General features: G+C 38.1%; 1 protein-coding gene across 1 annotated transcript; it reads left to right on the top strand.

The window, feature by feature from the left end:
- KPNA4 (karyopherin alpha 4 (importin alpha 3)) lies at positions 1 to 27,690 on the top strand. Its single transcript, XM_010584976.1, has 17 exons — positions 1 to 746; positions 7,071 to 7,115; positions 7,951 to 8,040; positions 8,125 to 8,154; positions 8,241 to 8,293; positions 10,609 to 10,704; positions 10,832 to 10,917; positions 15,489 to 15,575; positions 16,702 to 16,871; positions 16,962 to 17,006; positions 18,376 to 18,507; positions 18,975 to 19,103; positions 20,746 to 20,850; positions 22,504 to 22,575; positions 23,263 to 23,425; positions 24,560 to 24,654; positions 25,772 to 27,690. Exons 1-17 carry the CDS (start codon positions 648 to 650, stop codon positions 25,868 to 25,870), a joined length of 1,596 nt encoding a protein of 531 aa, XP_010583278.1. The 5' UTR covers positions 1 to 647; the 3' UTR covers positions 25,871 to 27,690.

The following is a 27,690-nucleotide window of genomic DNA, read 5'->3' as shown; positions in this document are numbered from 1 at the left end:
GCTGGATTGCCACATATGTTATTTGAGCTGTGAAGGTGCTTCCTCAACGCAGCAGAAGAGATAATTAAGGTAGGATTTCCTTAGTAAATATTCAAATTTTAAAATTAGGTATCAATCCTCACCCATGAACGCTTGGCCAGGAATGCCGATTGGCCAAACCTGTGCATCGTAATATTGTCAGTGTAGGATTCCCATCAAGAAATGGGTTTGGGCATTCTCGTTTCTGCTTTTTGCTAGCCTCAATATGTGTCCCTGTGAGGAGCACAGCAAGTCTAGTCCTTCACGTGAAGACAATTGTACAGTATTTCTTTTTCAGAAGTAAAAGATGCGTTTGTGTTGCTGTCATTCATTAAAACATCTGCCAAGTTTCCCATTTGGGTAATTCAGAAGTCAATAACACCTCGATTTTTAACTTCCCCAAGTATATTGATAAAACAGTTTATTATTGGGTTATGTACAAAGTTTGGTGATGCCAAAAATGTTGGAAGTGGGAATAATTACTGCAGTCATTGCTCTGTTTGCTAATAGGGTTGTTAGCTTTGTTAGTAACTACTTGCCTTGGATGTTAATTTGTTTTTCTATAAATTGTTTTGTTATCGAAGAGACAACCATGCAAGAAAGGCATCTTTAGGAAGGCGCACAGTAAAATGTTTGCTATCATAGTAGAAAATGAAATTAATGGGAAAATACAGGTTGGAATTCATCTGCACTTTCTCTCTTTTGGTGCCTGCATAGCGAGTTTTAAGGTAAGTCAGCTAAAGCAGGGAAGGTGCAAGATGAACACATGCAAGTAAAAAGAACACGTGTGTGTATCAGGAAGCAGGTAACCTCCTCAGTTTTTTTTGAACTTGCTGATAAATTTAAATGGCCTTCTACACAGTGAAAAAAACACTGTTAGGCCATGTTAAATTTTAGATATTGACATCTATCCAACAAATCCTGGAACATATGCTTGGTACCTAAAATAACTACCGTGGATGGCTATTTTTTATACAATAGCTGAGGCTTATGGCTGTCGTTCTTGCTTATTAACTGCTTACACATCACATTTTTCATTAGTGTGAGAGATGTTGGTAATGTCCACTTATAGCCAAGTATCCTATGGTAGCAACAGTTGCTAATGAGTATTCAGTTAGTTCATAACACCTGTGTTCCTGTGCTGCTTTTAGCAGAAAGATGTCTATTTACTTCACATAGGAAGCCAACATTTGATCTTTATCTCTTCCCCTCCTCCTGCCTCCTTCACTCCTCCTCCTTTTTATCTCAGCTGAAATTGTGCATTTAGCCGTTGGTTTCTTTCACAAAACTGTGATCTTTTTTCTTTTCCATGACAGTTTACCTCCATTTGCCATCACCAAACAAATAAGCACTTATTCTAGTTTTGGCGAATCCCAAATCAATAGATACTTCTAGAGGCTATGAAGGGGTTGCCATGTTGCAAATTACAAACTTTTTAAAAATGATACGTGTTGGTCAGATCAGACTATTGACAGTTATATTGCTAGCAGTTGCTGTCACATTGTACTTGCCTTCCAGGTCTTGCGTCTTCACAGAAGGATATTGTATATCTTACAAAAGACAGGGAATTTCCTGCGTTTTGTCTCCCTAAAGTGCTAAGCGTATGTTTAGTTTTTTGGATACTTAATGAGTTAAAGTTGAACTTTCATTTTCCAGTCCATATCAGTGTGCTTCTAAAAATACAAAACCTGGCCTTGAAAAAGGAAAAAGAGAAAAAAACAAAACACACACACCTGTTTTACATAAGATGTTTAGCAAAATTCCTTCATATGCTTAAGCATTGGGTAAACGTGCATGCATGGACATGTTATGTTGTAAACAATTGCTGCCATGTGTTTTAAGATGACAGATTGGTGGCGACACTGGGAATAGAGGGATTCATTGTGACCAGAAATACAAAATACTTCCTCATCCTTTTTTCTTATTTATAGTACTGCTCAAATAAATACTCAATACAATAAACTTCTTAATATCAGAAGAGTTTGTGCTGTGAGAGCAATAATTTGTAGCTAATACTAAGGCATTATCTCTAGGTAGTGTTTAAGATTTCTAGTCTAGTATGTGCAGCGTTCTGTTAAGGTCTTCCAAGATTTAAGAGTTGTTAGAGCTGGGGGGGGGGGGGGAATTAGTATTGTTACAGCACAAAAAGGAGCTAGCCTTACAGAACTGCAGTAGTGGTCAGGTTTTTTTTAACATCCAAAACCAAAATCTTAGTTAAACAAGAGCTTGTTTGGACTCTTATACAAAATTATGCAAATGCTCATCTACTAGGAAAGCTAGTTAAGGTAACTTTGTTTCATCTTGTGTCTTCAATGAGGAACAGGTTTTCCTTGGGCTTTTTTTTTTTTCTTGAATAAGAAAGGATGAGCTGTTTTTTCTGTTTTATTGTGGGTATGGCTGTGATGATACCCAATTTTCTTTCCAACATTTGTTTTTAATTGTAGTACCATAGACCTTGGAATCAAATATTAGATCTTTACTATACAAAGGCCAGGATAAGTGCAAATTGTTCATTGTGTCTGCAGTAGATGTAGTTTTATGAACAGTTTGGTTTTGAGTAGTTGCTGTTTAGTACTGCATGTTAGAGGTCTTGAGTATAGCTTTGCTTCTGGGAATGTTTGAAGAGAAGGTTTGGGGTGGTTTTTTGTTTGCTTTGTTTTGTTTACCAGGTGATTCAACATTTCATTTTCTGTTGGTGATTGTTGTTCAAATTTGCTGCAGTGTTCAAATTTGACTGATGTTTAGGTTTTTTTGAAATGAAATAAATATTTCATGCATGTTCTTTCTTTGGAAATACTGGAAGAAACTGATGAGTTTCTGCTGGCCTTTTCTTCCTTGACTTGCCTGTGTTGCTGGGCAAGAGATTAAGGATTGCTTAATAGTGCCAGCACAGGAGAAGTGTCAAATAAATATTTCTGTTCTGTAATTGACAGACACGTGATGTGAAATGATGATAATATTGTAATGCAGGGTACTTCAAAACTAATTTTGGAGCAGCCATTGAATCTAGATGTTTTAAGATCAGCAGTGTCAAGATTTTAAGAGTTGTCAGTAGAGTTCACTGGACTTGCAATACTCACAATATTTGAGAACACCAAGGAAGCTTCAGGGGATTGAAGGATCGGTAGTGTTATGAGATGTACTGGATATTGCAGGTAATTAGAAGCTTTTCAACCTTTTTGTGTATCCCACACAAAATAGTTTGCTTGGGATTCAAATATGGAGCAACTGAAGAAGAGCAGGAATTTCACTCACTGAGTTAGTTAAAAATAGGTTCCTTTAAGCTGACTTGTAGTTCTGTGGTGAAGATCATGCATTTTGTCATTTAAAAAATGTACCTAGATATTTGTTTGTATAAGGCATTTTATTTGGCATGCACAGCTTCAGGGAAAAAACTAGAATGACAGCATGTGCAATGTCATATTGATTTTTATTTATTTATTTGTAACTGAGAGTCCCATTATAATTCTGAAGGGGGAATAGTTGCTGAGATGCATTTTCTGGTGGTATCTTGTAGAGATTGTGCTGGCTTTAAAATCCCACAGCATTTTTATCAGTGATGTTGAGAGTAGACTTTATTGTTCCAGTTTGCAAATGAGCTATGGTTAGTATAGGAGGGAAATAACTGTTAGAGGAGGGCCTAAATCACTTGATTAAACTGAATGTGGAGAGTATGGGTTTTTACCAAATCCAAATATGAACGTGCATGTGTGTCTGAAGGATTATTTCCTTGTTTTGTAGTTCAGTGCCTTTTATACCTGTGAAAGACAAGAGGAAGTTTCTTAGTCATTGCTGTGGTCGCTGCACTGGATGTTCTGGGTTGTAGACTAGTCTTCTCCAACTGTGGTCTGCAAACTGGGTGCTTTCTGAGTAGCTAGTCTAATGAGTAAGCAGTTTGTGCACAAGGCTGTAGTAAGTAGGGTTTTAAAAAGAAAATAATTGAAAATGCCATCCAGTTCACGAAGGATTTTGGGGTTAAATCATGGTGTGTGTTTCCACACATGCACCCCTCCCCCCCCCCCTTTTGTCTTTTGTTTGTTTTGTTTGTGTTTTGAATCATAGACCAGACTAGTGCTAGTGTGGCGTAGCAACTTCCTAGGAAGGAAAGGTGGCTCAAGCAGCTCTGTTTTAAAGCAGCTGTTGCCTTTGCAGTTCCACAACAGAAAGTGTGCCTTCGGATACCATTCACTAGAATGAGAGGAATAGGTAAAGTACTACCATTAGTTGCATGCTGTCAGACCTTCCTGTTGTAGGTGCATAAACAGAGCTACTTGAGTGAAATATTTTATAATAGCAAAAAAAAAAACCAAACCCAAAAAAACCAAACCCAAACAAACCCCACCCCACAAAACAGTAAAGGCCAGGCTATGTGCATGATACGGTCTGAGTTTGAGAAGCAGTGGTTCAGAGAAAAAAGTGGAAGAGGGATCGGGACACATTAGCTGAGCACAAGCTCCAGGTACATGCTAGTGTACTTGGAAAGGGCTAATAGATCTGAGCTGTTGCTGAGTGTGGAGCATAGAACATTTGTTATGTTTCTGGCATTGTTGTGAAAAACATGAGAATGTATCGGGATCCTTCAGGCATCAGCTAACACAAGATTTTAATGATAAGCTTGAAGGGTTCAGTAGTGACTAATGGTCAGAAAATAGCCCTTATGATAAAACTTAAGCTAAATATAATTGCAGAAAGGAGGATGGAGGGGTAGCAATCATAGGGTGACAGAAATAGATTTGATCATTTGATTTTTCAGTGTAGCAAATGAAGAACAGGATCCAATGACTGAAAGAGCCACGTGAATTCATGCTGAAGTGATGTGTGTTTTTAAATTGGAGCACTTTCCAATGATCATTCTGAATTCTATTTCTAGAAACTTTTAAGTTGAGATTGGTTTCCTGCTCACATTTGTGTTAGTGCAAGCTGAGAACTGATTCAGAGAAGTCTAATGATCAAGTCAAATGTTATACGGAAAGGAGAATCTAGCTTTACAATACCTCTTGCCAAGAAACTATTATACCTAGGTTTCTGCCCTTTGAGCTGTTTTCCAAAAGACAAGACAAGTTGATCTTGAGTCTGCTTGTCATTTTAGTTTCTCCAAAATATCTATTCCATTTCTAGGCTGAGATGATGCTGCTGTGAAACTCCTTGACAGAGCTAACTTCAGTTCTTATTTGTTGTGCATTTTCTCTTCCTAGGAGGAAGAACAGTGACAGCTTGACCAGTAATAACTAGTTTGTCAACTGACTACTGTTTACACAGAAAATTATTTTAGTGGGGCCCTATTTTGGAAAATTGTTCTTAAGAGTAACTTCATTGGTTGCTTGTCTTTCATGTGAAGGCTTTTGTGAGTCCAAGGTATGCAGGTCCTCTTCAGAAGCGGGCAGGAATTAAAACCAAGGGCCTGTCAGCTTATGTCTGGAGAGAGAACATTCATCTTGTTCCAGCAGAGGGGTGATGGACTTTCAGGATTTTTTTTAAAGCCTGATCAACTGCATGTATGGTTTTTTCAAGTAAAGAAACTTCTAAATGACGTGCCTGAGGCTTTTTTTCTTGGAGTATTTGTTTTGGTCCCACTCACTTCTCCCTATATCTGTCATACACACGCATGCACGCATATATGCTTGACCTGAAGGTGTGTTACCACCTGAGTCTGAATACATTTCTTTTTGGGCTCACTAGTAATTGTAACTATTACTTTTTAATATCCTTTACAGCTTAATGTCCCTTTATAGTTGGTGTTCTAGCAATTCAGTCTTCTACTCCTTGAAAATGTACGTTGGGTCTTGCTCTTGGTTAGCAACAGCTTTTCTGTGAGCAGCAGTAATGTCATTGTTGAAGTCTGGCAGGAATAATCCTTGCAGTACAGCGTTTTGATAGGTATGCTTATTTTGTTAGGTTTGCAGTAACAGTTGTGGATTGGGAGGGCGTTAACAGTCTTGTGAGATCATCAGGGGCTTGGTACAATTCTGCAAGCTTATTATGAGAGATTTTCGTCATTTTATTTTCTTCCTGAAAATGCCAGGTTAGTAGACTTTGGAGAAACTACACTGAGCACTACATTACAAGTAGAGAGCAAGAGCCTGTAGTAGATAAGTCAGTTGTAAAGTTGCAGCATCTTTCCGAAGCCTCTAAACGGTGGGTGGTATCCAGTAGTGTATCAGCTTCTCTGAGAAGGCAACAGCACTTTGAGCACAGATAAATGACTATTGAGTGCTGCTTGCCTTCAGCTCTGTTCTTCAGAGTTGCCATTCATCATTCAGGTGGGATACATGTCTTTGCTGGCGAATCCTAGCCTATGCTTTCCTGGGTTCAAATTATGTGATGCTGACAGGCAGACTGGACTTCAGCCTCTGCTTTTCAGTGTAGCTGCATGGTTAGTAATGGGTTGTGCTCTTTGCTGGTTTCTGGCTGATCAGCCGGTCTGGGTAGTGTAGCCCAGGCAGCCAAGTGTCTCTGCCTGAGGAATCGCCTGATTCCCCTGCTACTCTGAGGAAGTAAGAGATGCGAGTTCTTAATTAGGTGTATAGATAGGCAGTTGTGCTTGACTTTGATTTTACAGTTTTCAAGTTTACTGATAGGCCTTTTCATAAAAGTGGCAGTTTTGGCTGTCTTGGGGTTTTTGACTTGTGCTCTCTCTATGTGTGTATGTTAAAAAACCCTTGAATGAAGAAAATGTTATAAATGTTGGGCAAACTTAGTATGCTATCTGATAGTTTGCCATGGTGTTTATGATGCTTTTGGCGGTGCTGTTTTATGCACAACTCCTTCCAGCGTTGCCCTTCAGGTGACACTTGTTTATTCCTGGATTCCCTATACCCTTTTTTCTTCAACATGAAGACCTAGGAGACTCTGGTTTACTCTGAAATAGTGCAGGCAGAAATAATAATTATCTCCACTTCTTGTTGGATTTCTACATTTATAATGAAAATTAAATCCTGTGTGTACAATTACTGCTTAAAGTGTATGAACTTACAAATAGTTGTGCAAGAACTTTTCAAATTACTTGGTCTAGATTCAGAACATAACGTACTTTGATTTTTGATTCTTTTCAGACTATGAGAAGACAAAGAAATGAAGTTGTTGTGGAGTTGAGAAAGGTGAGATGACCTAGCTTTGTTCTTACCAAATGGGATTTGGCTATGTTGGTATTTCGGTAAAATTTAAGAGTTTGTGTGGTCTTCTGTAGTCCACCAAGAAAGACGATTGTTAAACTATGTATTTGTCTTGACTAATTCTGTGAAGGTACTTTGGTTTAGAAGGAAGTTCTAAAAGTTACCATACCTGGTACTAGAAGTTCCAGGATTTTTGCCCTGAAGAACATAATTTTATTTGTAATCTATTGAAGGGAATTCTTGCTTCTCCAGCTAGGTTTTTAATTTTAAAAACTTATAAAGAGCTTCTGTTTTTTCCTTTGAAAATCAGGTGTTCCTGCTAATCCATAGGCAGAAGGTTATTTTCTTCTCAAAACAGCATAGTTCAACACACAAGTAAGAGTGGAAGAGTGTATGTGTGAAAATAACACTGTTTAGAATGGCTGGAAAACCAGTTCTTGAGAAAAGTAATCATAACTTCAATTATTTTACTTCTGGGGTGAACAGAAAACTAGCCTCTGGGAATTGCCTTGTCTTGTTACAAATAATGACAAATAGGTTGTAATGTCAGTGTTGATGGATGTGTGCACACAAAACTTCCATCAACAGTAGTTACTGCTGTAAATAAAGTTGGATGGAGGATTTTTCTAGGAAGCAGTGATTTCCAAAATGTGCTTCTCTGCAACCGTTTCCAACTTCTTAAGTGTTGGAAATTTTGACAGTATCAATGAAAGCATGTTTATGATGCTTGTTTAAAACAGAAGCTTCTCTTCCCTTCTTAACACCCCTCACACCCCCTAAATCAAAGTTTTAAAGGTATTACATCATTTTTCTCTTTAAGAACAAAAGAGATGAGCATCTTCTAAAGAGAAGAAATGTTCCTCATGAAGATATCTGTGAAGATTCTGATATAGATGGTGACTTTAGAGTGGTAAGAATTAACTCTTGAGCGTATTTTTTTTTATGTACTGGAAACGCATTTATAATTTCTAACTGTTTTGTGTCTGTTTTCTAGCAAAACACTTCTTTGGAGGCAATAGTACAGGTAAAAAAACCAAACTTAATTGTTCGAACATTCTTCATGTCATGGTGAACAAACATGTGAAAAGTCTAAATTCTTTTTCATTTTAGAATGCTTCAAGTGACAACCAGGGTATACAGTTAAGTGCTGTGCAGGCTGCAAGGTAAGAACATGCTTTTTTCAAATACACTATTTTTAGTCTTTATCGTGCTCTTAAATTCAGAAAATGTGTTCTAGCTTAACTAGAAAAAGTATGTCATTTACTGATCTTAAAAAAAGAAAACTTGATAAATAGAACTTGACAAAAAAAGATCAAAATACCTAGGTCTTGGAAGTAGTCAGGATTTTCATTATGTACACATAAATACTAGGATTTATCTTAGTGCAATACTTGATGCTTCTCACAAATAGAGTAAAATATATAATTAGCAGGACTATAAAGTCTTTAGCTTTAAGTACAGAAAGAACTGGCATAATCCTTTTTCTAGTTTTGTCATGGATTAGGCCACTAAAACCACTTTTTCCTTTAAGAGGAATTCTGCATAGTTGTATTCAAGAAGTGATCCCAGTTCAAGAAAAATCCTTATGAGCTTTGCTTGCATAGATTTAGTATTTAACTGCTGTTTCATCAGCTACTGGGCTTTTTTTTTGTTGTTGTTGTAGCAGAAAGCTACAACTTTCTATTTGTTTACTCTCTGTGGTCCAGGGAGTTGATTCAAGTGCAAGGGAAGACTTCCATATCAAAGAGAAGTCAGGTGAATTGGAAGTTACTTTGACTTTGGGGAGTTAATGTATTTGAAACTGATATGGGAAAGAACAACTTCTGTGCTGATTTCCACTGGGCAACTTGTCTTCATTCAAAAGTTTCTTCAGCTCAGGGTAGCGTCATGTAGAACACCCTATTTACTACAGCTGATCTGAACCAGGTTAGACTAAAGTACACTGAATTAAGCCTGACCTAAAATTAAATGGGAATGTTCATATGGATTTCTTACTATTGTAACTATTTTTTTAAATTGAAAACTGATTTAAAATTAAAGCAGTGCAGTTTACATTATTGGAAGGTATTAAAGTATATTTTAGAGATGAAAACAAATGCTTTTTCAGTCTTGGTTGAATCTGTGCCATCCTTTGGTCTCAAGCTGGAACAGGAGGGAAAAATTGTGCTCAAGTCTAACCCCCAAAACATACGACTGGAATATGAGGAACAGAAAACTGATTAGAATTGCTTAAGAAGCAGCAAAACTCAATCCCCCAAAGCCTTAAGTTTTATTTGATTCTTGTAGCAGAGTTCTCTACCTGTTTGAGCAGGTGGTTTGTGAATAGGCTGCACTATCATTGTTTTGTCACTGAACGAAAGAACAAAAATCAGTATTAAGATTCTGTAAGTATGCTTTTGTTCCTTAATTTTTATAAGCTTGTAGAAGTAAATTGTCTTAACTTCTAAAAGGCATCTCCTTTACTTAATTGTAAGTTGAAAATGCACATCTGATTATTGCAAGTGTCTTCACATGATCTGTGTTCAGATCCTTCCTGTTGCGGTTGCTTAGTTTTCTGAGGTATTTTGTTTTGCAGTTCTGGGTTTTCTTCATCTCCTCTTTCCCCATTTTGCCCCCTTTAACACACCAGTGGTATCTTTCAGGATGAAGCAGCAGTGGAAAGTTGATTTCTAGTTACTGTGTTCTGTCAAGCCTTTCACGTGTTTGTGAATAGGCTGGTATATGAAGAGATGACTGTATGTAATCTCTCTTCCCATTGCTAGTGCAAGTTTGGTGTGGCAGCCCAAGTTGTCCCCTCCAAGAAGCTTCCTTTGTTCTCCTTAATTCCTTCGCTGCAGAAAGGTGAAGCTAAAGGGATTAAAAATTGAAACAAATTTGTACGCTTCTGTTCTTTGCAGTAGTACTTTGTGAAACCTTGCTCTCTGACATTATATATCCTTAGTAAAGAAGAAACAAATTTCTGCCTTTCCTGTTAAAGCAGCCAGGATCTGTTTATCTCCTTTGTTGGGTAGAGGAGGAAGAAGCTGCAGGAGGTGTAACTGAGTAACTGGTGATTTTTGTTTTACTGACTGGTAATAAACTTAAAAACTAGTCGGAGAAAACATGGTAACTGAAACAGGCAATGCTTCACTCTTTCGGTAGTTCAGTAATTTCAGTTTTGGGGATTAGTTATTTTCACTTAAAGTGGAGAAAACAAATCCTGCTTGGTCTCAGAGTATGAGACAGTGGGGAGAAACTTTCCAGCCCAGAAGGTAGTGCAGCACTGGAACAATTTGTCCAGGGAGGTTGTTGGATCTCTGTGCTTGGAGGTTTCTGAAACTCAGCTACAGGAAGCTGTTACTGACCTGATCTGTGTCAGCAATAATCCTGCTTTGAGCAGAAGATTGGACTAAACAACCTCCGGAGATCCTTTCCGGTCATGACTTCTCATTCTGTGATTGGTCTGTTAAGTCTTGTGTTTTCTCCTTTTCCTAAACAGAAAGCTGCTTTCCAGTGATCGCAATCCACCAATTGACGATCTAATAAAATCAGGAATATTACCTATTTTAGTGCACTGTCTTGAAAGAGATGACAAGTGAGTATTTGTAAAACTCAAAATGTTTTAATTGTTGCAAAAATTCTTGGTCTTTAGCTAATGTGCCTATGGCATCTGATTTGAAAACTTGAGTTACAATAATTTTTTTTTTTTCCTTACTTTGCAGTCCTTCTTTACAGTTTGAAGCTGCATGGGCTTTGACAAACATTGCCTCTGGAACCTCTGAACAAACACAGGCCGTAGTTCAATCTAGTAAGTCCAACAGTATTTGATCATTGATAAAGCACGCGCTGTAGCTTCCACAAAAATAAGATCATCTGAACGATACTGTAAAGAGCATCTGCAGTTGTGTTCCTCTCTACCTCCAGCATGTTCACCAATCCATATGTTAGGGTTGGTCCTTTCACGCGATAGCCAGGATGGTTGAAATTGAGTTGTCAATCACAGGCACATCGCTGAAGGACCTGCCCATGAAGTCACCTGCCAGATGTTCTACCTCTTCTCTGGCAAGCAGCATCAGTTGAAGTGCACACCTGCTTTTGTTCTTAATTTTCTCAGATTTTAAATTCAGTTGGGTTTCCTCATGGTGAGTAGTCTCTTCTGGAAACTCACACTATTTTAGCAGAGTTGATACATGCTGGTTTCCAGTTTTAAAACTTAAAAAAAAACCAACCCCAAACCAAATCCCCAAAACACCCCAAAGAAACCAACGAAAAACTTGAAACAAAACCAACCAACCAAAAAAAAAACCCACCCCAAACCCTAAAAAACTCCCATGGAGGAATTTCCTATCTGATTGTGAGGAGGGAGGAAAAGATGTGGACCAAGTCCAGAGGGTGACTGAAATCAAACTCTCTTCCAAAATCAATTTGAAGAAAAACCACTGTCCTTCATATTTTGAGGAATCTGGAGCGTGGAAAGGAATTGTTGTTGGACTTTGGAATCCGAGTTACCAAGCAAAGCAAACTTTCTTCTGTACTCTAAACATGTCCTAAGTTGAAGTACTACTTCTGTTAGTAAAGCAGAACTAAGTAGAAAGTGTCTGCAGACTTTTTGAATTGAGTGAATAAAACAGCAGTGCTTCTTGAGACCCACGGAAGAATCAGACATACAGTAAAACAAATTTTTGTCTAAAGTCTAAGGACAAAATCCACAAAACTTACATTACGTGAGCTATCAGTAGCTTTAATGGTTGGAATTAGTGTTGTATTGCAGTGCATGCTGCTGATACCATTAAACATGCTGTGCTTCCAACAATGAAAATACACAGAATTAGGCTTGATCTTTTTGTGTGTCTTCTCCCACCGCAACCATCATATATTGACTTTTTAGAACTACTTGGAACTTTCATTCAATGTAGTAAGTACAGTTTCTAAGACGTGTGGTGGTGTTTTAAGTGTTGAAATGTCAGTGTTTGTTACATATGTTCCATGACTGAATTTTTCACTTCAGTGATCAAAGAAGATTGTTTATTTTTCATTGTTAGTGCTAAGCAGTTACAGGCCTCTCACAAACTGTATATTACTGGCTTTATATTTTGAGAAAATATGTATTCCTAAGAAAGTTCTTAGCACTATCTGCTGTATTAAATGGCTGGGTGTGTTTCAGAAATCTTTAACTGGAAAAATAGGTTAATTCTCCACAGCAGATGTGAAGAAATTTAAGGCAGGTGACTTCAGCTTAAAGGATTTTTTTTTTTTAAATCGAATGTATGCTTTGAGATTGCTTTGGTTGCAAAATCAGTTGCCCTTTGCTTTTACAAACTCTGTGTTAAGAGCCCATTAACTTTGGTATAGCTTGGATTTGACCATTATAGTATGTATCTTTGCTAATACTTTTAACTTTCCTTTTTCCCATCCTCCTCCTCCTTCCTTTCCCAGTTGCATCCTGAGTTTTCTTTTGGAAAGCTAATTAATATATACTCTGTCCCACACCTCTGATCTAGAACACTTCTTTTTATTTAAACCCAGTTTATCAATGGATTAAAGATGAGTGCCAAATATAGTAATTACTTATTTTCAGTTATAAACTCTGATTTAGCTAGGTCTGCATGTATGCACTAGTATTAGCCAATTTAATAGCTATAACATATGAAAGTGTGGTTTATTTCTTGTAATGATTTACTTCAATGAAAAAGATGGTCTGTTGTAATCTTTCCTAAAGTACTTATTAATATGCTTGCTGAGGATGTTTTTTCTGCTTGCATACAGGCATTGTGAAATACCTTTATTTAGTAGGAAATGAGAAATCTATTGTGATTTTTTATTTCTCTAGCAAAAATTTTTTTGCATTGAGAAAGAGTTGAACTAAAAATACTAGCCTCTCTTGAAATATGTGATCTAAAGTAAATGAGTGTTTCTTAAAGACTAAACTGTCACTAGCAAATCATGTAAGCAAGCACCTTGGAGCTGGGGATAAAAAAATTAAGGATCAGTTATCTAAATATGGTGCATGGAGAATGTGTTTGAAATGTTGGCTTAGCTTTAGTTCTAAATACTGGGAGCATTCTCCTGTCTGACACCAACTGTGATGGGTTGACCCTGGCTGGACGCCAGGCGCCCACCAAAGCCGTTCTATCACTCCCGCATCCTCAGCTGGACAGGGGAGAGAAAAAATATAACAAAAAACTTGCGGGTCGAGATAAGGACAGGAGAGATCATTCACTAATTACCATCACGGGCAAAACAGACTCAGCTTAGGGAAAATTAGCTCACTTTTTATTACAAATCAGCCAGAGTAAGGTAAATGAGAAATAAAACGAAATCTCAGAACACCTTCCCTCCACCCCTCCCTTCTTCCCAGGCACAACTTCACTCCCGGATTTCTCCACCAAGCCCCCGCAGCAGCACAAGGGGGACAGGGATGGGGTTTATGGTCATCACACGTTATTTTCTGCCGCTTCACCTCCTCAGGGCGAGGGCTCATCACACTCTCCCCCTGCTCCAACGTGGGTTCCCACCCCCGGGAGACAGTCCTCCACGAACTTTCTCCAACGTGGGCCATTCCCACGGGCTGCAGTTCTTCACGAACTGCTCCAGCATGGGTCCTTTCCACGGTGTGCAGTCCTTCAGGAGCACACTGCTCCAGCGTGGGTCCCCCACGGGGTCACAAGTCCTGCCAGAAAACCTGCTCCGTGGGCTCCTCTCTCCACAGATCCTCAGGTCCTGCCAGGAGCCTGCTCCAGCATGGGCTTCCCACGGGGTCACAGCCTCCTTCGGGAAACCCACCTGCTCCTGTGCGGGATCCTCCACGGGCTGCAGGTGGAGATCTGCCCCACCGTGGACCTCCCTGGACTGCAGGGGGACAGCCTGCCTCACCAGGGTCTTCACCACGGGCTGCAGGGGAATCTTCGCTCCGGCGCCTGGAGCATCTCCTCCCCCTCCTTCTGCACTGACCTTGGTGTCCGCAGGCTTGTTTCTCTTACATGTTCTCACTCCTCTCTCCGGTGGCTGTTTTCCACGTCCCAACTTTTTTTTCCTTCTTAAAAATGTTATCACAGAGGCGTTACCACTATCACTGATTCCTGATTGGCTCGGCCTTGGCCGGCGGCAGGTCCGTCTTAGAGCCAGCTGGTATAGGCTCGCTCTCTCTCGAACACAGGGGAAGCTTCCAGCAGCTTCTTACAGGAGCCACCCCTGTAACCCCCCCCGCTACCAAAACCTTGCCACATAAAACCAATACACCAACGCAGGGTAGAAAAGTAGCTGACTTGATAACAATTGTGGAGTTTGTGTGTTGCCTTTTGAATGCCTTTCTAACAGCTCCATCAGTTTGCTTTTTTGTTGTTGTTGTTACATGGTGATAGCATTTGAAACCATCTCTTCTGTGGTGATCAGTTAGGTTATTCTGTTGTATTAGATCATGGGTCTCAAATTGAGTAGAGTCAAGACTTCACATGGAAGAATGCATCTGTATTAGGTTTCAGGAGACCAAGATGACTAGATTTGTAGAAACAGCTTCTTTTACTGTACACTTGCCTTCATAATGGTTATCAAAAGATACTGAACACAGAGTTTGGAAATATTAGGGAAAAGTACACAGTGACGTGACGCTTAGTAGTGCATCTGTATTGGCAGCAGGGGTTCTTTTGGTGCAGTTTACTTTGCATGTCTACTTGTGTATGCTCAATCAACAAGGCTTCCTCTTGGTAGAGCTGCAGGTGAAGTTACGTGCTAAGGCGTTGCCTGGAGCTCTGCACTAGCAATGTATACAGAACATCCCTCCATAGTTAGCTTTCTGCATGTGCTAGGACCAGCAACTGGCACAGACTTCACTACTAGTAAAGATGTGATGGGGGATATAGGGTACTGTGAGTTAGATTGAAACAAATTAAACCCCTGTACTTCCTTCTTACTACGTTACCAGTCAATAATGTAGATGTGTACCTACTGATTCTTGCGTTGGCCAATTTGAATGCGTGAGGTTGGTCTTAAACAGTTACTACTCTGCAGTTGGTTCTGATAGATAACTTAGCGTGGAATTTCTAAATGCAGTAAGTATAGCTACATTTGGAGTCCTGACAAGCTTCAGTAAACTTGTGAGACTTAGAAGCGAATTACATGTCAGGTTATTTTAAGAGTTGCTTTCATAATATACTGAAGGGCAGGCTCTGTAAGGAAGTGCAATGAAGGAAGAATTGTCTCAGTGTGTTTTATTTCAGTGTGATCTGGGAAGTTAGTAAAAGTTTTGACCAATACTTAACCAGGAGAAAAAATTTTCATGCAGTGCTGAAACTTTATTTAAGAGCTAATTATGTGAGCTATTTTGTCTTTTGAGAGATATATTTCTTAACAATTGCATGGCGTTTTGTTTGTATCTTTCAGATGCTGTGCCACTTTTTCTGAGACTGCTGCATTCGCCTCATCAAAATGTTTGTGAGCAAGCTGTGTGGGCTTTAGGAAATATCATAGGTTTGTGTTACTCCTGCCACTAAAAACTCCTAAGTTTCTTTTGGTATTGAATGAATAAACTAGGTAGGATTTTGTGTGTTAGAACTTGGAGATGTTCATCTGTGAGACAAAAGGCAGCTGTTAGACTGGCAGTTACCCCTGTTCTTATTCCCTTATTCCTGTTCTCTCTGTTGTGTATTGACAGTGTGCACCCAAAACCACACGCCCACACACTTTCTTTCCAGGTACAGGAAAAGGAATTACTGGCAAACAGACATGCAGATTGTTTAAAAAAAAAAAACAAAACAAACCTGTTCTGCATTGAGTTCTGAAATTTTCCCTGAGCTTGCATACATTGTGTTGAATTCTAAATAAGTTGTGATCATTTGAGCTTTCATTTGATTTTTCCTCTCCTTGTGCAAGCATTAGCTTTGTGGTTTACAGCCCTGACTATGTTTGTAGTGCTTGAGGACTAATTTTGGTCCTGACATACTGAGATTTCTACAATCTGATACTTTAGAAATGCCTAGTCCTTCTTAAGGAGCAAACCAACAAAATCCATTGTACTGTAACTGCCTGAAGCTGTTAGTGATATGTGTGCAGTACAATTCAGATGTTGCTTTCAAGGCAACTAGTGATAAGTGGGCAGTGGCAAAAGTATGTTTATCTTTCGGATATGAAGATGACAACATCTGTTTTCAGGCAATTTTCAACTACTCTTGAGATGTTTTAATAGTGATTATAAACTTTGTGAAGGGATTTTCAGGAATACATTGGGCTGTCAACTATTCTTGGTGATTTGGCGTTGTCTACCACCCCTTTCCGCTTGCCCACCACCACCTCAGCCTGTACATATGCTATAAATCATGGAACACTTTTCTGTTAAGAATGTAGCTGTTTTTAATGAGTCGTTCAAAAAGAAGCAATTAGGCAGGCAGCCACAGGTCCTACTAAAGCTTTATGTAAGTGTCTCTGACAGATGTATCTATATAGATATATATCTCTAAATAAATTTATATATGTCTTCCAAAGGCCCATGTTCTTTGCCTTTGTATGCATTTTAAATAACTGAAGTTTTAGGTATGCAGAAATCAGACTTTTTGTGAATGGCATTTTTGTCTTCATAATTCTTTGCTGTCTCAAACAGGTGATGGACCCCAGTGTAGAGATTACGTTATTAGTCTTGGAGTAGTGAAACCACTGCTGTCCTTCATCAGCCCATCTATTCCCATAACTTTCTTAAGAAATGTTACTTGGGTCATGGTCAACTTGTGCCGTCACAAAGATCCTCCTCCGCCGATGGAAACCATTCAGGAGGTGACTGAATTACTGTTCAGTGTAACTAAACTGAAGAGAAGTATCTGTCTGCCTTAAAAATAACTGTCACATGCTTCTTTTCCTCCTTAGATCCTTCCAGCGCTTTGTGTTTTAATTCACCACACAGATGTAAATGTAAGTAACACCACTTAGAGAGAGTTTTGTGTTCTGGTATGGGTTTTTTAGCTGAAGTACAAAGCTTGTCATGATTAACCTTTTTCTTTTAAAAAAAAAAAAAAGATCTGTGATGTTCACTTTCATTATGGCAAACTTATTTTGATGTCTTTAACTGCTTATTTTTAAGTATCAGTTACAATTTTTGCCTGGTATTTCTCTGTATCTTTCTAAGTGCTTATTTGCTTGTACTTTCCTTACAGTTAAAATACAGTTTCAGTTTTATTTCTGTGAACATTGATTTACAGATAAATACAGGATTTTTTTGACTAGCACTTAAGTATGAGGTTGTAATGAATATCAGTGTAAATGAAAGAAAAAATAGTGTCTGCTGTATATGTAAAATGTTAGCTTTAGATGTAACTTCTGAGGTGTTAAATATGAACATTAGGTTATTTTAATAGTGAAGTAAATGAGTGAGACTTTACTGAAATAGATCAGCTTTTTGCCTAAACATAAGTCAAAATTATTTAAGATTAATTCTTTGCTTCCTAGGGAAGTTGTAGCTCGGTTGTCTAAGTTAAAGGCAACAGTGCTTTACCAAAATATGTTTAAATATATTAACTAAATTCTGCATAGTAATTATACTGTTCAATTTCTTCTATATAAGTAAGTGAAATTAAAGTTTATTTGAATTTCTTGAAATGGCTGTATTTGTGAATCAGTCAAGAGTTGTCAGCTGAAACAATGCTCACTCAATTTTTTTTGTAAGCTGTCACTTGAAATGTTCAGATTTACTGCTATTCAAATTGGCTTTTCTGTGTGTGAATATACACATGTATGCACACACAGAGAAGAAATTCAGTTCAACTGGTGGTGCATCAGCTGCACCAGATGTTAAAAAACTTTAAAGCTTTTCTTAAATTTTGTGGGGGAGTGCCAAGAGAAAAACCTTGGTGCCATGTAATGTACAGTTCATTGGTTTGAGAGTGTCAGATGCCCATAGTTTAATATTTGCTAAGGGTTTATCTTTCTTGCAGGGGTGAGTCTTTCATATCTCACATTGTCCGCCAGTACCTCATGAAAAGAGCAGATGTAATTGAATTGCTTTTATTATATCCTTCAGAATTTAAGCTGTAGTTAGCAGTTTAGCTGTTTTTTTAATCTCTGTGTATTCTTTGGAAATGGAAATTCTAGACCAGGTTGAACAGCAGTTGTATTTCAGACTTTGGTAGAGTGCAATGTATGAAGTTTGTAAAACAAAGTAGGTTTTTGCTGTATTGTGTCGATTCTGGCTTCACAATGAGAATTTTATATTTAATTTATATTATTTTTTTATAAGACTTGTGGTACTTTTGTACTAATTACAAATAAATGTTTTTACTGTTAGATATTGGTAGATACAGTCTGGGCACTCTCATATCTAACGGATGCTGGCAACGAACAGATCCAGATGGTGATAGACTCCGGAATAGTCCCTCATTTGGTTCCTCTTCTCAGTCATCAGGAAGTTAAAGTGCAAGTAAGTTTGGATGAATTTAAGGAAGTGTTGCTCAAAACATAATACTAGAGAAAGTTCATTTGTCATAGAATGGTTTCTGTTGGAAGGGACCTTAAAGATCATCTAGTTCCAACCCCCCTGCTGTGGGCAGAGACACCTTCCACCAGACCAGGTTGCTCAAAGCCCCGTCCAGCCTGGCCTGGAACGCTTCCAGGGAGGGGGAGTCCTGGGCAACCTCTCTGGGCAACCTGTTCCAGTGTCTCATCACCCTTATCGTAAAACATTTCTTCCTTATGTCCAATCTAAATCTGCCCTCTTTCAGTTTAAAGCCATACTTCTTGTTGAAGCTTAAAGAATACTTTTTCCTGTGTGGTACAGCATTTGCATAAAACCTTTTGCTTTTTTAACTGTTACAACTTGAAAGTATGTGCTCAACTAGAAAAAGTCTTTAATTAAGAGAACTCTTTAAACAAAGTGTTTTGTTTCAGACTGCTGCACTGAGAGCTGTAGGAAACATTGTCACTGGTACTGATGAACAGACACAGGTAGTTCTGAATTGTGAAGCTCTTTCACATTTTCCAGCACTTCTGACACATCCCAAAGAAAAAATTAATAAGGTAAGTAACTGCAAAGATTGCACCTGATTGATAACTTTTTTTATATTTGGCTTAGCTGTTTTGGGTTCCATGTAAGGTAGCGTGGTAGAGATTTGAGTAATTGACTACTTATGCCAGTTTATGGCAAGAGCAGGAAGGGTGCTGAACGTTTTCTTGAAGTTAGCATCTGTAGAAAAATCTCTAAGGAGCTGCAAACTTTTACTTGACAAGAATGTTGTTTCCTGGTTCTTCTACTTGAGTTTTAGTGAAATTAAAGCTTTATCTTGTAATTCTGGCTGTTGACTTCAAAGTTATGATATGTGAAATGTCACTTTAATTAAACTGACTCTCTTGGAAGTGATGAAATAGAGATAACTGGGTGTCTGTTTGAATGGAGTGTGTGTGATAAATAGAATTTAAACCAAGTTAAACTGGGGGTGGGGTGTGGGGAATGTGTGTGTCTGCGCATGTATAGAAAAGGCTTAAAGCGGGGGCACTGATAATGCAGTGCTGATTCCGGAGTGCATCTGAGGCATGTTGTTGAGTTCTGGGGTGCCACTTTACAACATTGCCAATGATTAAAGCCCAAAACAAGCCCACCAAAATAAGCCTAGGCATCTTAAATCTCTAACAGGTTCATAAATGAAAGTGATCCTGTGATCTGATCCAAGAGACTCAGTTGAATGAAATGTGAGGATTCCTGATCAAAAAGTTGTCATGCCAGATAAGTAGAGAGGAGAGGGGAGTTGAGAAGGAGTGATGGAGGCTTTCTAGGAAGGGAGAAATTTATCAGCTGTAGGATTAAAACAAGGTGATACTCTGAATGTACTTAAAATTTTAAGTGAAACTGTGTTATTTCTTGACTAATTCCTCCTTAAAAAAAGGTGTGTGGGGGGAAGCTCTCAATCCTTTTTTTAAGATAAGAATCCAGATATAGTCTTCGGCTTAGTTCCAAATTTCAGCTGTTCAGGACTGGAGGGGGTTGGGTCTACTGGGGAAAAGCTCTCTTCTTACACACTTTCCTAGGCACCTGCTGTTGGTTATTGCTGGAAGGAGAGAGTCCTGGGCTTATGGACAGAATGATCAGAAAGGGTCATGTACCTACACAGTATTCTTGAAAAGCAAGCATTTAAGTAATAGGTGTTGCATTTTCTTGATGATTGACACTAAGAGGAGAATCATTGTGGAGCAGGTAAAGAACATAACTGTCTTCTACCACTCATGTCTGGAAAACATGATGCTGTAATGCATACTCACCTGGCCATCAGCTGAAAAATGCTGTAGCATTCGTTCTCAGTAACAGAATCAACTATGAGTGCTCATTTGTAGCCTTGTGACTTTTTATTGTCTCCAAATAATTTTTCCTTTTAATCTATGGATTTGGAATATTTGGTTGTAACTTGGTAACAAGGAAAGACTGGAGAGTCTTGTGGAGTCTTTTGAGGTGAGACTGCTGCTTTGCCTGTTCTATGTCTAGTCTACTTACTAGGAATTCAGCTACATACAATCAAACTAATAGAATATTTGATTGCATTTAAGATTGGCTAGTGTATGAATTGCAGATCTAAAAATGTGCATGTATAAAATCTTGCTGGAGTGGAAATAAAATATGATATAGAAGACTATCTGAATTAATAATTTCTCACATCCTTTTATTTTGCAGGAAGCTGTGTGGTTCCTATCTAACATCACTGCAGGAAATCAGCAGCAAGTTCAGGCAGTAATAGATGCAAACCTTGTTCCAATGATAATACATCTTCTAGATAAGGTTAGATAACAAGGATTTAACAGTTTGTTTCCTTAATTGGGGAAAGTGACAGTGAATTCCTTGCTTCATATTTTACATCATACTGTAAATGTGGGGGGCAAAGGTAAACTATACCGTTGAGTATTTTTTGTATGTTGCAAGATAAAATATATTACTGCTGATATTCTTTTGTGAAGTGCTGTGAGATGATGAGTGCCAGATGTATTGGGGAAAGGAAGCAGATCGGGGGATCTCAGGCCCTTTTAAATATCATTTAAATTCTTTTTCTCACTTTGTAAACAATGGGGATGAAATTCTTTACTCTCATCTGTGGTGTGAAGAAGTCTGGATGGGAACAGCATTGAGTTAGTTCCCAGTGTTTTGGGAAAGCTTAAGGTCTTCATCCTTTTATCCTTGCGTTATCTGGAAACATAAGGAAGTGCTCAACAGTGACACTTATTAACCTGTTCGTGTTACTGCATTTATGTAGTCTGAGAGTAATCCAGGTAATGATCTGTGAAACTAGATGATGGGCTAGGGTTGTACCATCTATTTTTTTAAACAAGTAAAACCACATCAACACAAAATAGGTGGCCATAGAAAATAATAGCTTTTGTGTATTCAGAGTTTTTCCCATAGAAAAGCAACACGCTGTATGGATGTATGCTTCTTTTCAGTAATATATGAAGCTTGTTGAGATAAATGCTTTTATTACCTTTTTTTATTAAATAATAAAGTCAAGTAGTTGCTTGGAAATGAACGCTTCGTAATGCTTTTCTCACGCTTTTTCAGAAAGTCTGTCATTGCTTGTTGAATACTAAGAGGTTGAATGCTAATGGGCCATCATTTGGGACTTCAAATACCTGTATTCCTTTTCAGTTGTTGGCATTAGTGTCTTTTAAAACATTAGTTTCCAAACCACGTTGTGCTCCCAAGGATCTGCCTCGTGAGAAAGAAGGGCGCCTAAAAGCATGTTTTTAAACGGGAACAGTACAACATTTCTATCTTTCAAACATTTTCTACTTTTTGCTTTATTCATTACTTGATTTTTCTTCCCCGAAGTGTGGAAGGAGGCCAGAAATACCAACCTTATGATGTGTTCAGCTGTGACAAAGATGAAGTATCTTGCTTCAGTGTAGAGGCTGGGGTTGAGACTGAAGAAATACTTGTCTTTTCACCTAAGTAACATATAGCTGTTCACAAATAGTTCAGTTAACTGCCAATGTATTGATCACTGAGAAAAGAATTGGAGATATTTCTCTCTAAATTTAGTAAGCAGACTTGAGTTGACTAACTTTGGAGGCAGACACAGTTACAGTATTTACAGTGGTTTATCAAAATTGACACTTACTCCTTATCTCGCACTGTAATACATGACAGCTGTTGATAAGGAATGTGAGAGCATGGAGTCCTACAGTTTTTACTTACATTGATGCAAACAAACTTCCCTTCCTCTGGTAGATCGATTTTTAAAAACATGGTTGCAGGGAAGGGATGAACAATCTGTGAGTAAGACTCAAACATCTACAGGATTTGTTAGTTACTTTCCCTACTTAGTAAAAACTGATACGGTGATACCATGCAGAATGGACTGTAACAAACACAAGCTTTTACTAGAATACTACATAACATAAAAACTGGAATGATTATTTCTATTTATGGTTGTATTTTTAGGGTGACTTTGGTACTCAGAAAGAAGCTGCTTGGGCAATAAGCAACTTAACGATCAGTGGAAGAAAAGACCAAGTGAGTAAAACCTTAAGAAAAGGTCTGTTAACTAACATGGGTGCATTTGAGAGTACATCAGCTGATTTGTTTAGACTACTTCTGTGCCAGGATTATGAATGTCTGTATTCCTCTCCTGTTCACTAACTCTTCCCTTTTCCACGAGGGATTTAAGAGTGAACTTCCGTTGTTGTTTGTGGAATGACCTGAAATTAGGAGTGTCAGTGGGGATTTGGATGGAAACTCTTCTGTTAGGATGGCCTCATAGCTATGAATGACTGTGTTCAGGCTCTGATGAGATTCTTGGTCATTCAACATCTCTCTATTTTTCTACTTCTATTCCCCTATGGATAAGAGTGTGATAATTATAAGGATAGTAGCCACTGAGTAGAAATAGACTAGTTTCTTGTAAGCCCAGAATATTAGATTGGGGGGAGGCTTGGGGTGATGGTGTAATTCATCAAAGATGAGGTTGAAGCTCCTTGTCCAATACTGAAAAATTCACACTACTTGTGTGTTCTAGTCTTGAAATATATCTGTAACATAAATGTTACCTTTTAATGCTTCAAAAGAAGAATTTCTGAAAGTGACTGGTACAGAATACTCTTACCTTGTTGGGTAACTTTGAGTACTTTGACTTCATTAAACTTGTTTGTGTGTGTGCTTCTGTCATACTCCTGATTTAACTGTTTGCTTTTTTCCCCTTAGGTGGCATACTTAATTCAACAAAATGTAATTCCTCCCTTTTGCAATTTGCTGACAGTAAAAGATGCGCAAGTTGTGCAAGTGGTTCTGGATGGACTAAGTAATATATTAAAAATGGCTGAAGATGAAGCTGAAACCATAGCCAATCTTATAGAAGAGTGTGGAGGTATGATGCTTAATATTTTGGTACTGTTTTTTCAGAAATTGATGGTTTGGCTTCTTAACTACATGTATATGCTGTTGGCTTTATCGTGTGTTGGCACAGGTGCTTTAAGCAAACCTTTTTTTTGAAGTGACCTTTTTATGCCTATCAGGTGAATATACTTGGCTTTTCCTAACTGATTAAGTTCATGATCAAGTAAAATGTGGAGGAGCTTGGATAATGGCAATAAAGTTTATTAGGTGCGAATTTTGTAACAGTCTGGTGCACTTGACAAATTAGTTTCCGTTAATGTAGGGATGATATGCTTACCTTAATCATGCACAAGTCATGTCCAGGTGAAATGTGGAGGGGTGGCAAATTCTACATACAACAGTTGCAGAAATATGATAGCTTTAATTTCCTAATAGCTTTCAGACTTTTTCTGTATTTGTTGCTATTTAAATTGACTGAAATTCTTCAGGATAAAATTAGTGATATTAAATTTGGGCACAGGTAAAAAAACCTGGCATTTTGTTAACATGGAGTTGAATAGTCTTTAAAATACAAAATCTTGAGGGAAGCGGGGAAAGCTTAATCGATTGGTGATGGTGAGGGAGGGTGAGAAAAGAGGTGTTCATGCCTAAAGCTTTGCTTGTCAGAACTTCAAATATATTTATAAGCCTGCATGCTCTACTCATGTCTGCCAATATTGTACTGGAGCTACTTGCTGTATAATCAAGCTATAGGTCAGTAAGTGGTGGCATGTGTGCCACCAACAGTATGTGGATTTGGAATGTCACAGCTTGGGGCTATCACAGCAGGTGCTGAAAAGAGGTTTTTGTGAAAAGGGAGTATGTCCTAGTGCTTGGCCCTCACCATATTTCCATAGATTAGTTTAACCAGGGAAGTGCTATCATTGCTGGAATTGACTTTTTTTTTGTTATGGTGTATGTATTCCTCAACCTTTAATATGTTTCCTCAAATCTCTAAGAAGCTTTTATGCTTTCAGTATGTCAAGTGATGTTAACAGCATCTTATTCGTAGTCACTCTATTCCTAGATTTGGTTTTAATTACTTTGTATGATGAGGCCTTAAGGAGAGGGAGGTTGTTTTGCCTGAACTTAGTAGTTTATTACATTTCTTGTGTATTTATTGCAGGCCTGGAGAAAATTGAACAGCTACAAAATCACGAAAATGAAGACATCTACAAACTGGCTTATGAGATCATTGATCAGTTCTTCTCTTCAGATGATGTAAGTGTGTAATAGCTCTGCAGTCTGCTTTTGTTATTGTCTGTTGATATTTATAAATATGGTTCAAGATAAAGGCAACAGCTCTAAAGCCTGCTCTGTGACATTTGTTTTGTTCTTCACTGAAGAATGAGCCCTTTTTTGAACCTGTTGCATTTCTTGTCATTCTTCATGGTGAAGTATCTAAAGGTCTGATGGCTAATTTAAGACTTGCCTCTAGGGAATAAAATACTAGGCTTTGAATAGTTCTTTTAACTGTCAGCTTCTGACTAAGCTTGACATTTCACATTTGATAAGCTCCCTGCTGACCTGAGTACTGAATCTGAGATTCTGCTTCTTAAAAAACAAACTATTTTGAATATTTTGGTAATTTCAGAGGTAAGGTGTGCTGATCAAGAATGTTGTTTTCAGATTAAACATGAAATGTAAATCAAATGAAGGCTGTAGATTTGCATGCACTTTAAATCATAAAAGTTAATTGCGGGTAAAGGAAATGCAATCATGTCAGTGTGTGTCACAGTGAGAGGGCTTTCTATTTGGCTGGAGAACTTTTGGGAGCACATTACTGCAAAAATGGTAGAGCTCAGTTGCATTCATGCCCTACTGTCTGCACTGAAGTTTATTTTGTGCTAGAGTTTAACTTTTATATGAACAATAAGACATAAGTCTTGTTTAGTAACTCAAACTTTGCATATACACCAGGACTTGGAATTTAATCTAGTGTCAATGCGGTAACCTGTATACTACCTATTAAAAACAGAAACTGCCGTTTCAGCTTAATCCTTACATGATTTAATGGTATTGGTCTTCTCTTAAGAACTGTGACAGTTTATAAGCTGGCAATAAGGATGATGCATGACTGACAGAATGCTTTCTAGGAGTGAAAACTGCATAAATGAGAGAGACTTTTGGGTGCCATGTAGCCTATGTACTAAATATAAGCTAAATGATTTTGGCCTAAATTACTTTGTCATTATAATGCTCTTACTGAATTTGGGAGAAGAATGGTGAGACTTGATGCAAGGAAGTAGATTAGGTGAAGAGATAGATGCTCTTTAGGATTGTCCAGCTCCTTTTTAGTCTTTCTGTTCCTACTCATGATGTTCTTGTTCTGTTACAGATTGATGAAGATCCTAGCCTTGTTCCAGAAGCAATACAAGGCGGAACATTTGGTTTCAATTCATCTGCCAATGTACCAGCAGAAGGGTTCCAGTTTTAGAGTGGTATTTTGGAAGTTAGGTACAATGCAGCACTGAATAAAAAAAAGGTTTGATCCATCAATCTTGGCTCATGGGATCCGCTGCTGCATTAAATCGGGAAAGAAAATGTGAAGATTTCATTTGGAATCACAGAAAAGCCCAAATGAAGTCAAGATGGCGAGTGGGTGCGAGTGAGAATGAGTGGCAAAATGTAATGAAAAACTTCACACTGAATGCTTATTTAGATTGTTCAAAGAAAAAGGGCTACAGGTCAAAGATCTTCAGTGCCTGAGAAGGAACAATGACTTACTAGAGCAATTGGGGGGAAATGCAGTACTATCATCATCAAGCCTTGTAAGCATAAGAGAATAGGATGCCCATATAAGTCCAAGGAGAATGAGCCCAGGCCTTGCTATGAAGCACCGTGTGAATGGACAACATTGAATGAATGTCTGGACTCGATGCTGTGGAGCCAGGCTCATGTTTCAAATACGGGGCTCTTCAGTCCTGAAGCAGGCTCCTAGTCCTGGAGTGGCGTGTGTACGAGAGTATGGTTGTGATGCTGTATGTGAACGCATGCAAGCTTGATTTGCCTTCAGGGGGCTGATAATAAACCTAGTAAATCATCAAAATGAGTTCATAAGTGTTAACTTACACTGGACACAAAAACAAAGACCGGTTTAGCAGCAGACTCTGGTTTACTCCTGCAGCCTGTGTTTCTTTTTTGGTTGGGTTTTTTTTTTTTCCCCCTCTTATTTTTCTTTTAGTTATTTTTCTTTCCTGTATGGCTTATTAGTTGTTTGTAAAGTCAGAATTTCAGGAAGGCTTCCCTGTGCATTTGCACCAGATGAATGTTTGATGTTATGAAAAGCTTTCCATATCATCAAAACTAATTTGTAGATTTTTGCATGAAAAAAGCATACATTTCCCTTCAAATAGACTGTGTTGCAGTACACAAGTTGCCATAATAGTAGAAAGCAGTAAAATGTGGTAATAAAATCTCATCCTTTTCATTTTCAAAGATAACATGAAGACCTTTGCATGTGGTAATCTACAGCATAGTTCATTTTTAGATTTTGTTGAGTCCTGTAACCAAATGTTTCCGTTGTGGTAGAATACCGTGCTGTGTTTCAATGTTACTTGTTTTCAAACTTTGTTTTCTATGAAAATGATATGGAAACTTCTAAAAATGAAATTTGGTGCATATGTACTGCCGAATAAAGACCGAAAAAGAGGTGTGAATAGATGTACAAATCAAGTCATGGTTTGAACACCTTTAATATGCCTAATCCAATTGTTTTAGACTCTTTTTATCTTAGATGTAGGCAGCCATGAACAATCTATTTTGAGCCACTTTAGAGAGAAAACTTTGTATTTTTAAAACTTGCACAAAAAGGATGCAAGTGTTTTTATAATTGGAGTAATGCCTCAGTTTTGAGGTTCTGCACACTAAATTAAAGGTGACATTACAAATTTGTACAAAATGAACTCTTTATAAGGTGGCTCATTGTAGGAAATGCTGTGCCTTCCCCTTTGAGCACAAGTGTTGCATGAACAACAGTTTGCTATAATAAAACATACCAGATTAGCCACCATTAGCATCTATATCTACCTTGTGTTTTAAAATCAACTGGTAATTCTGAAACACTGTAGAATGGATAAAGATTATTTTGTGATCATAACTCTTTGTTGGACTAGAGTATTTTTGCAGCATTCCTTGTCATCAGAAACATGGTTAAAGTTTAAAACTAGAAGCAGCGGAAACTAGCTTGTGAAATTTATCCAAGTAGAGTGCAGGCTAGGCTGTCTTGGGGAAATAAACATTAAAACTTGCAACAGT

The sequence above is a fragment of the Haliaeetus leucocephalus genome, unplaced genomic scaffold (genome assembly GCF_000737465.1).
Source record: "Haliaeetus leucocephalus isolate CR32 unplaced genomic scaffold, Haliaeetus_leucocephalus-4.0 Scaffold1014, whole genome shotgun sequence".
NCBI classification, from domain to species: domain Eukaryota; kingdom Metazoa; phylum Chordata; class Aves; order Accipitriformes; family Accipitridae; genus Haliaeetus; species Haliaeetus leucocephalus.
The sequence above is the reverse complement of the archived record's forward strand: the minus strand, read 5'-3'. Positions and strand labels throughout refer to the sequence as shown.

Coding starts and splice junctions, on each gene's coding strand:
- KPNA4 (XM_010584976.1), top strand. CDS start 648: ATGTTTGCTATCATAGTAGAAAATGAAATTAATGGGAAAATACAGGTT. Junction 10,918..15,488: donor ACAGGCCGTAGTTCAATCTA/GTAAGTCCAACA, acceptor TGTATCTTTCAG/ATGCTGTGCCACTTTTTCTG. Junction 20,851..22,503: donor TAATACATCTTCTAGATAAG/GTTAGATAACAA, acceptor TTGTATTTTTAG/GGTGACTTTGGTACTCAGAA.